Source organism: Eriocheir sinensis, chromosome 56 (genome assembly GCF_024679095.1).
Source record: "Eriocheir sinensis breed Jianghai 21 chromosome 56, ASM2467909v1, whole genome shotgun sequence".
NCBI classification, from domain to species: domain Eukaryota; kingdom Metazoa; phylum Arthropoda; class Malacostraca; order Decapoda; family Varunidae; genus Eriocheir; species Eriocheir sinensis.
In genome coordinates this window covers 5,671,000-5,681,252 of record NC_066564.1, presented here as the reverse complement: position 1 = coordinate 5,681,252, position 10,253 = coordinate 5,671,000, and the positions used below count along the sequence as shown (strand labels likewise).

The window sequence follows — 10,253 nt, the reverse complement described above, 5'->3', positions numbered from 1 at the left end:
AAGAAGACACCAAATTTGAGTTTCTACACGTATACATGCAAGTAGATAAGTAGATAAGAAGAAAAGAATAGGTAAGGATAGGTAGGGACATGATAAGGCAAGGATAGATAAGGCTAGGTGGTGGTGGTGGTGGCGGCGGCGAGAGAGAGAAGAAGATGGAAAAGACACCAAATCTAAGTTTCTATACGTATATGCAACTATATATGAAGGTAAGGATAGGTAGGGACAAATAAGACAAGGATAGATAAGGCTAGGTGAGGGTGGCGGTGGTGGTGGCGGCGGCGAGAGAGAGAAGAAGATGGAAAAGACACCAAATCTAAGTTTCTATACGTATATGCAACTATATATGAAGGTAAGGATAGGTAGGGACAAATAAGACAAGGATAGATAAGGCTAGGTGAGGGTGGCGGTGGTGGTGGCGGCGAGAGAGAGAAGATGGAAAAGACACCAAATCTAAGTTTCTATACGTATATGCAACTATATATGAAGGTAAGGATAGGTAGGGACAAATAAGACAAGGATAGATAAGGCTAGGTGAGGGTGGCGGTGGTGGTGGTGGCGGCGAGAGAGAGAAGAAGATGGAAAAGACACCAAATCTAAGTTTCTATACGTATATGCAACTATATATGAAGGTAAGGATAGGTAGGGACAAATAAGACAAGGATAGATAAGGCTAGGTGAGGGTGGTGGTGGCGGCGGCGAGAGAGAGAAGAAGATGGAAAAGACACCAAATCCAAGTTTCTATACGTATATGCAACTATATATGAAGGTAAGGATAGGTAGGGACAAATAAGACAAGGATAGATAAGGCTAGGTGAGGGTGGCGGTGGTGGTGGCGGCGGCGAGAGAGAGAAGAAGATGGAAAAGACACCAAATCCAAGTTTCTATACGTATATGCAACTATATATGAAGGTAAGGATAGGTAGGGACAAATAAGACAAGGATAGATAAGGCTAGGTGAGGGTGGTGGTGGTGGTGGCGAGAGAGAGAAGAAGATGGAAAAGACACCAAATCTAAGTTTCTATACGTATATGCAACTATATATGAAGGTAAGGATGGGTAGGGACAAATAAGACAAGGATAGATAAGGCTAGGTGAGGGTGGCGGTGGTGGTGGTGGCGGCGAGGAGGGTGACGCAGAAGACAGCGGATAATGTTGTATAAGCGCCAGTGTTTGAATGTTAGCCCAACAGTTTGGCCTTTAATTTAGACAAGTTACGAGGCCATTACAGCAGAGAGGGCGAGCACGGGGCCGCGGGGAGGAGGGGAGGAGGAGGGAGAGGAGGCTGGTGGATGCTGTGGATGATGAAGGCTCTGGAATATAGGGACAGAGAGAGAGAGAGAGAGAGAGAGAGAGAGAGAGAGAGAGAGAGAGAGAGAGAGAGAGAGAGAAAGGTCGATGCCAGAGCTGGCTGGGAGAGGGGGCTGTGTGTGAGTGTGTGTGTGTGTGTGTGTGTGTGTGTGTGTTTTGTTAAATTCGTTTTCATATATCAGTGTATCCTTAAACACACACACACACACACACACGCACGCACGCACGCACACACACACACACACACACACACACACACACACACACACACACACACACACACACACACACACACACACACATCTGTCGTACAAACACGCAGCGCGGCCTAATCACGCCCTTAAACACCTGTAATCTAGGCCTTTACCTGCTCACCCAGCTAATTCTTGCCCCGTCCCCACACACACACACACACACACACACACAGCGGGCGTGCCGGGCCGGGCGCCGCGTGTGTCGGGCGTGGGCTGGTGTGCAGGGCCGTCGCCGCCGCTCGGGCCGCGGCGGGCGGGGAATCAATCAGCGTCGTCGTCGTTGCGGGGCGGTGAGCGGCGGCGGCGGCGGAGTTTTTGGCGGCGTAAACGCGGCATTACCTGCCCGGGCCGAGTGCTGTCAAATTACCCACGAGCTTATTAGCGCGTAACTCCCGCGACGCGCGGCTAATGAGCGGCCGCCGCGCCCCGCTGGCCGCCGATTAATGGTGTGGGCGGCGGCCTTGAGGCGCCGTGACGTCACGTGGTGGCGCGCGGGCGCGGCTTCATATATTAGCGCCATGGATCATCCTCCGCGCGGTGTTTTATGTATTTACTTGTTCGTTTATTTAATTGGTGATGCCGGAAACAAATGAATTATTGTGAATTTATATATTTTCCAGTGTGTTTGTTATTCCTGGCTTCAGTAAATAAACTAGAAAACTGTCAATTAGCCGGAAATATTGAACGGGCGAATATTATGGATGCGTGTGTGTGCCTATGTATATGTGCATATATGCATGTTTGTGTGTGTGTGTTAATATATATATATATATATATATATATATATATATATATATATATATATATATATATATATATATATATATATATATATATGCGGCGTGATCGTTCAAAATGCTATCAGCGGCACAGAGTCGGCGGCCGTTTGTGTGGCGTGTGTGCCGCGGCAAGATTGACCGGCGAATGTGTGTGTGTGTGTGTGTGTGTGTGTGTGTGTGTGTGGTCAGCGATGATGCAGTGAAGCTTGTATTTCACACATACGAATAAAAAAACATTACCGCCGTGGTTCGCGGTACCTCGGCCGCGGCACCGCCACCACCTCGCCCCCACACACACCATAGCGCCCACACGTCCCCGCCCCGCCCAGCACTGCCCCTGCCTATATAGCCCCACGCTCTCTTCCCTGCCCCATGCACACCCTCAACACCATCCTTTCCTATACATCCCCACGCACTCTTCCCCGCCACATGCACAGGCTCACCGCGGGGCACCACACTCCCAAACACAGGCGGCACCTTCCTTGCCTGCCCGCCACCGCCGCTCCTCTCCCTCATCCTCCCTTCCCCTCCCCCGCATTGGCAACACTTCCACTTTTAATCCGCACTAACCACATTTTCAAACATTTTCTCTCATAGTCGTACGCAGACTTTCATTACAGCATTAACTACCGAGTGGCAATGGCTGCAGTTTTCCATACACACACGCCCGCACGCCCGCACGCCCGCACGCCGCCGCCGCTGCAAACACTAAAACAATCCGCCGCTTTCCTGTTTTTAGCATTTATTTTTATTTTATTTCTCCCATTTGCATACATTCGCGGGGCCGCCCTGTATAACTTTGCCCCCTCTTCGGTAGATAAAGCAGTTTTTGCCCTTTATTCCACACCGTTACAATTAGCATACTTAAAAAAATCTAATATCCCGAACATATTCAGGTCCGTGCGTGTGTTTATGATCGCTGAACTATACATGACGCATTAAAAGTCGCCCCTAACATCTACTTACACATTCCCTGATAAGGTTAATCGGTAGCCCGCTTTTATTTGTGTTTCCCGTAAGCACTTAAAATATTATTGTTGTGAAAATTAAAACGGTGAGATATTGTCGTTTATATGTTTTCCTTCGGTGTTTTCTAAGTAAAAGCAGCAGATGGAATGTAAATGAGACTGGCAAAGAAAGGGAAGGAAGGAGGGAAGGAAAAATGCTCACAACATCGCGTGCTTCCAAGGCGAACTTATAGGAATACATTTAATAACGTTTTCCATTATTACTCTAAATGGCTGCTTAGACAATTATTATGTTTCCTCCAAGACTTCCTTTTTTTCGTAGTCTTCTTGTAAAAACCCGTCCATGTTCTGTCTCTTTGTAACCCGTCCTTTCTTTTTGCAACCCCTTTTTTTTTTTACAGCAGAAAACAATAATGAAAAAAAGCCCGCTACTTTCTGCTCCTGCTCTGTGTAACCCATCCAGTTTTTTTTTTTTTTTTTTTTTCCGATTGTTACCCGTCCTATTTTTTTTTCTTTTTTTTCTAACTCGTCCTTTTCGTAACCCGTTCACTGTCGTAACCTGTCCATTATTATTTAACCCGTCTAGCCCTGTTGTAACCCATCCTATCTTTTTGTACCCCGTTCTATGTGTCATTGTTACCCGTCCTGCCTTTGTGTAACCCATCCCGTCCTTTTGCCACCTCCTTCTAACCCGTCCTGTCTGTCTTTGCAACCCATCCTGTCTTTCCGTAACCCGTTCAGTCATCCAACCTGTCCAACATTGCCTAACCCGTCCTGTCTCTGGCCTGTCTCTTTGTAACCCGCCCTTTCTCTTTGTAACCCTTTCTGTGTAACCCGTCCTGTGTCTTTTGTTATCCGATTGTAATCCATCCTGTCTGTCTTTGTAACCCGTTCTGCCTTAGTGTAACCCATCCCGTCCTTTTGTAACATCTATCTAACCCGTCCTGTCTGTCCTTGCAACCCATCCTGTCTTTTCGTTACCTGTTCTGTCTTCCAACCCGTCCAACACTGCTTAATCTGTCCAGTATTCTTGTAACCACCTCCCGAAATTGACCTCTCTCTTAGCCACCCTTCTGAACTCCTTTTTTTCAGGGACAATGTTTAGGGTCGCTTATTTTTCTTCAGTGTTACTTCTTTTTGCCATTGAGCTGTTTTCTTTAGTGTAAAAAAAAACTGCCCAGCCTAGTAGTAACCCGCACAGTCTCTTTGTAACCCAGCTTGTCTTTTTGTAACCCGTTAGTAACCCGCCTCTCTCATCTTTGCAGGGCGGAGACCCGTGACGGCGGCGTGCTTGGCAGTATGATGACGGCTGGATATCCCGAGCAGGGGGGCGGCGGCGGGGGCCCTCCCTCGGCGGGGGCAGCGGCGGTAGGGGGAGCCACCGCCCCCACCCCACAGCCCGTAGTGCCGCCCGCTCACGCCCCCGCCCAGCCCGCCCACGACCAGTGCCTCTCCGGCCAGCCGCTGCAGCCCGACCACCACAGCTACCATGACCAAGCCCAGTTCGAGGTGGACAAGCGCTCGGTTTACAAGTAAGTGTGTGGGGGGTTGGGGAGAGGATAGGTGAGGGAAGGGTGGGGGGTGGCGGGGGGGGGGGGATTTGGGTGTGAGTCGGGTGTGTATACGTGTTTGCGTGTTAGGGGGGGAGAGGGTTGAGTATGCAAGTGTGTGTGTGTGGGGGGGGGCTATAGGGGAGGGAAGGGGGGCTAGGGGGGGGATTTGGGTGTGAGACAGGTGTGTATAGGTGTGTTCGTGTTAGGGAGGAGAGGGTTGAGTGTGCAGGTGTGTGTGTGTGTGTGTGTGTGTGTGTGTGTGTGTGTGTGTGGGGGTGTCAGAGCGAGAGCCAGCCAGAGCGTGGGGGGGACAGGGGGCAAACACACACACACACACACACACACACACACACACGGGCAGAATTATTGTGAGAGCTAATTAGAAATACCTCTTCAAATTAACCTTTTTATGGTATCATTACTAACGCCACGCATCACGGGGAGGAGGAGGAGGAGGAGGAGGAGGAGGAAGAGGAAGAGGAAGAGGAGGAGGAGGAGGAGGAGGAGGAGGAGGAGGAGAAAGAAGAGTGAAGCTTTGTCCACTGAAATGGGTCACACGCGGTGATGCGAGAGAGAGAGAGAGAGAGAGAGAGAGAGAAATTGTGGTATGTTTGTGGCGTTGTTTGGTCGGCTTTGTTTGTGCCTTGTGTTATCCTGTGTGGTTGTTTGTGTGTGTTTGTTTGTTTGTTTGTTGGTGATTTAGTGTGTTGTGTGTGTGTGTGTGTGTGTGTCTGTTGTGGTATTGGATCTCTCTCTCTCTCTCTCTCTCTCTCTCTCTCTCTCTCTCTCTCTCTCTCTCTCTCTCTCACACACACACACACACACACACACACACACACACACACACACACACACCAGTATCATCATCCTTTCCCATCTTTTCCTCCTCCCCTTACTCTTCCTCCTCCTCCTCCTCCTCCTCCTCCTCCTCTTCCCCCACGTCACACATTCCTACCTTGCATCTCTTCACTCACGCCCTCACCTCCTCCCCTCCCCACTTACCTCCCCTCCTTCCCTCACTTCCTTTCTCCCTCCCTCCCTTCTCCCTCTCCCCTTTCTCCCTCAAACAGACAAGACTAAGAGGGAGATAAACCGCGATATAAGTGAATCGCTGCCGGGAAAAGGGTCACGCTGCCCCCCCCCCTCCCCCCACCCCCCTTTCCCTGGTCACTAGCCGAAATTTGGGGAAAGAAAAGGGGTAAGGGGGGGAGGGGAGGGGGGGGGGCGGTCAGTATTTATGTCAGGCACGCGAGAGAAATATTTACCGTAAATAAGCTCGCAGGTGGGCTGCTGAAAGTTCTCAGGGGAAGTGGAGGGAGGGAGGGAGAGAGGGAGAGAGAGGAGGAGGAGGAGGGAAGGAAGGAGACGGAGGATACAAGTGGTGATGGAGGTAGGGAGGGAGGAAGGAAGGAAGGGACGCTAGAGTGGTGGAAAGGGAAATGAAGGAAGTGGATTGAGGGAGGGAGGGAAGGAAGTGGAGGAAAGGAAGTAGACGGAGGATACAAGTGGGGAGGAAGGGAGGGAGGGAGGCTGGAGTGAAGGAAAGGGAGATGAAGGAAGTGGAGGAGGAAAGGAAGACTGGAAAGGGAGGGAAGAAGATGGAAGGAAGAGGAGGAAAGGAAGGAGGTCATGGAGGTAGGGAGGGAGGGAGGGAGGGAGGGAGTCTAAAGTGGAGGAAAAGGGGAGAAGAAGGAAGTAGAAGGAGGAAAGGAAGACTCGAAAGAGAAGCAAGAGGAGAGAAAAGAAGATGGAAATTAGAAGGAGGAAAGAAAGGAGATGGAGGTAGGGAGGAAGGGAGGGAGGCAGGAATGGAGGAAAAAGAGAAGAAGGAAGGGAAGACTGGAAAAATAAGGAAGAGGAGAGGAAAGAAGATGGAAGGCAGAACTAGAGGAAAAGGAAGAAGGATAGACTGAAAAGATAGTGGAGAGAGGAAGAGAGGCTGGGAGGGAGGAAGGAATGGAAAGACTGTAGAAATGGAAAAGGAGGAAAGGAAGGAGATGAATGATGGAAGTGAAGGAAACACGGGAGGAAGGAAAGAAAGAGAGGAAGAGAGGACGGGATGGAAGGAAGAAGAGGAAGGAAGGGAAACAGAAAAAGTAAAGAATGGAGGAGGAGATGAAGGAAATGCAGGAAGGCAGAAACGGAAAAAAAGAAAAGGGAGGAAAATAGAGAGGAAAAAGGCACTACGGATAATAGAGGTGAAGGAAATGAAGGGAAAGAAGAAGAGACAGATAGGAGAGAAAGAAGAAGGAAGGATAGAAGTGGTAGAAGTTAAGAGGGATGTTTAAAGGACAATGTAAGTTAGATTTTGAAAAGTTAATGAGAAACACGAAAAACACAAAGGAACACAAAGGAAGAACAAACACCAGCAGAGGAGGAGGATACGTAAAAGTTAGAGAGAGAGAGAGAGAGAGAGAGAGAGAGAGAGAGAGAGAGAGAGAGAGAGAGAGAGAGAGAGAGAGAGAGAGAGAGAGAGAGAGAGAGAGAGAGGGGAGGGAAAAAGTTTCTTCTATATTGCGGGAGTAATTTTGTGGTTATGAAGGTTTGGGCTTTATATATAAAATGTCTAAGAATGGACGGTCTCTCTCTCTCTCTCTCTCTCTCTCAGCTTAAGAACGCTCTTATGAATGACTCCTCCCTTCCTCCTCCTCCTCCTCCTCCTCCCCTATTTATCTCCCCTCCTCCCCAAAACTATCCTACCCTGTTTCCCCTTGCTCCCAACCTCCTCCCTTACTTCCTTCCCCTCCTCTTCTACCTCCTCTTCCTCCTCCTTCTTCCCTCACCTCCCCAGTCCCGTCTTTTACTTCTCTCTCCAATTCCCCTTCTTCCTCCCCAACCTCTTCCTCTTCCTCCTCTCACTCCACTCCCCAACTAATGAGGGACTTCCCCATATCATCCTTTCCTCCCCTTCTTTCCTCCCCAATTCCCCATCTGTTGCTACCTATATATGACATTCTACCCTTTTTCCTCCTCCCCCTTTCCCTCCCCATCTTCCTCCCCTTCCCCCTCCCTCCCCTCCCCTCCCTGTCTCTCTCACCACCCTCTCTCTCTCTCTCTCTCTCTCTCTCTCTTTTCTAAATCCTCTTTCCTTCATCCTCGCCTCTTCTCCCCTCTCCCCTCTCTCCTCCTCCTCCTCCTCCTCCCTCCTTGCCTCTGTTTCCTTAAGTGAGCGAGTAAGAAAAAGGGAGAGAAGGAGGAGGAAAGGGAGTGAGTTAAGGGAGGGAGGGAGAGAGGGAGAGAAAGAGGGAGGGAGGGAGGTAGAGGGGAAGGAGTATATTATAATCTTTTTTTTTCTCTTCCTTCTTTTTCTTTGTTGTTGTTGTTTTTCTTTTTTCTTGATATCTTTGTTTTTTCTTGATTTGTTTGTTTTTTCTTGTTTTCTTCGTTGTCTCTTTTTTTCTAAGTTAACGTTTTGTTTCCTTTGTTTTTGTTTTCCTTGTTTTCTTGTTTTTTCTTTGTTTTTCTTTGTTATTTTCTTGTTTTTTTCTTTCTTTATCTGTTGTTTTGCTGTTTTCTGTTTGTATTATTTTTGTTTTCCTTATTTTCATTGTTGTTGCTTCTGTTGTTTTCTTTTGTTGTTTTCTTTTTTTCCTTTTCTTTGTTTTCCTTTATTGTTGCTTCTCTTTGTTTTCTTTTCTTTTCTTTGTTTGCCATTGTTATTTTTTTCTTATTTTTTTTCTTTTGATAACATCCTTATATTTTATTTTTTTGTATATTTTCATTTTTTATTATTTTTTATTATTTGTCATTTACATTTTTTAAGTCAACCTTTTCAAAACAATTCTCTTTGCTCTCTCTCTCTCTCTCTCTCTCTCTCTCTCTCTCTCTCTCTCTCTCTCTCTCATTCCTTTATTAATTCCTTTATTATTTTATTTATTTGTTTGTTCGTTTGTTCGTACATGATTAATTTTCCTCTTCCTCCTGCGGCTTCTAATTTTTTCCTCCTTTATTTATTATTTCCTCCATTTTCCTTCCCTTTTCATGTTCTCCCTCCGTAAATACAACCCTCTCTCTCTCTCTCTCTCTCTCTCTCTCTCTCTCTCTCTCTCTCTCTCTCTCTCTCTCTCTCTCTCTCTCTCTCTAATCCATTAATAACTAGGCTGGACGGTATTCTCTATTCCTTTTACCCCGCGTTCGAGTCCCCTTGTCATTTTCTCCTCCTAATCCCTCCCCTTCCCTCCCTTTCTCTTCCTATATTCTTCCTCCTCTCTCTTTCTCTCTGTCTCTCTGTCTCTCTGTTCTTCCTTTCTCTTTCTCCTCTGTTATCGTGCTAAAAATTCTCCCTTCTCTCTTTCTTATTTTTCTACACATACATACATACATACATACATACATACATATACACGTAGATACACACAGATTTCATTGGCTTCGTGTGTGTGTGTGTGTGTGTGTGTGTGTGTGTGTGTGTGTGTGATCATTAACATAAGAATACCAAACGTAATCTCCCCTCCTCCTCCTCTTCTTCCTCCTCCTCCTCCTCCTCCTCCTCCTCCTCCTCCTCCTCCACATTTTCTCACCTGCTGTTCGCGCTAACTCTTCCTCATTAGCCCAGCCACACCTCAGCCACATCTTTTACTTCCTGCCACACCCCTACTGAGACTCTGCTCCCCAATACCACCAACACCACATCACTGCCACAACACCACCTCATCCAAATCACAACACCACCACCACCACCACCACATCACTTCACCACCACATTACCACTGCCACACCTTGAACTATTCCAGAGCCCAGCCACATCACCACCACCATGACCACCACAACACCACACTATCACGCTCAACACCACATCCCTGAACCACCACCACCACCTCCCAACCACATCACAACCATACCACTACCACATCCCTCTACCACCTTCACAACCACACCCTGAAACACACCACCACCACCACCACCATCACCACCACCACCACCACCACCACCACCTTCCTACCTGGGTATAAAGTAAATCCCTCCCTTGAATTTCTCGGTAATTGGAAGGAAACTGGATTTAAAGGAATATACCGCTCCTCCCTCCTCCTCCTCCTCCTCCTCCCTCCTCCTCCTCCTCCACATAACCACACATTTACCTCATCGCATTGCACCTCATAGAAAATAAACTTACAACTATATGTAAGTTTAGATAAGAGAGAGAGAGAGAGAGAGAGAGAGAGAGAGAGAGAGAGAGAGAGAGAGAAGGGAAAATCGCCCCTTCTCCTCCTCCTCCTCCTCCTCCTCCTCCTCCTCGGCTGTTAAGAAGAAAGTCGAGGGTTTGCGTGCGACTTGTTTTCCAAATGTTTACTGAGCTTTCATTTGCACTTAGTTTTGGGCTTTTGTTGTATTTCAAGTGGCCAGGAGGAGGAGGAGGAGGAGGAGGAGGATCTGGAGAGGAAACGAAGA

General features: G+C 47.9%; 1 protein-coding gene across 1 annotated transcript in view; it reads left to right on the top strand.

Moving 5' to 3' along the window:
• The first annotated feature begins 4,579 nt into the window (after positions 1–4,579).
• The window catches only part of LOC126984201 (homeobox protein PKNOX2-like), a 24,195-nt gene continuing 18,521 nt past the window's right edge, over positions 4,580–10,253 (top strand). Inside the window, exon 1 of the mRNA XM_050837708.1 lies at positions 4,580–4,844. Coding sequence (XP_050693665.1) covers positions 4,612–4,844 — 233 coding nt within the window. The 5' untranslated portion in view covers positions 4,580–4,611. The remainder of the gene's footprint in view (positions 4,845–10,253) is intronic.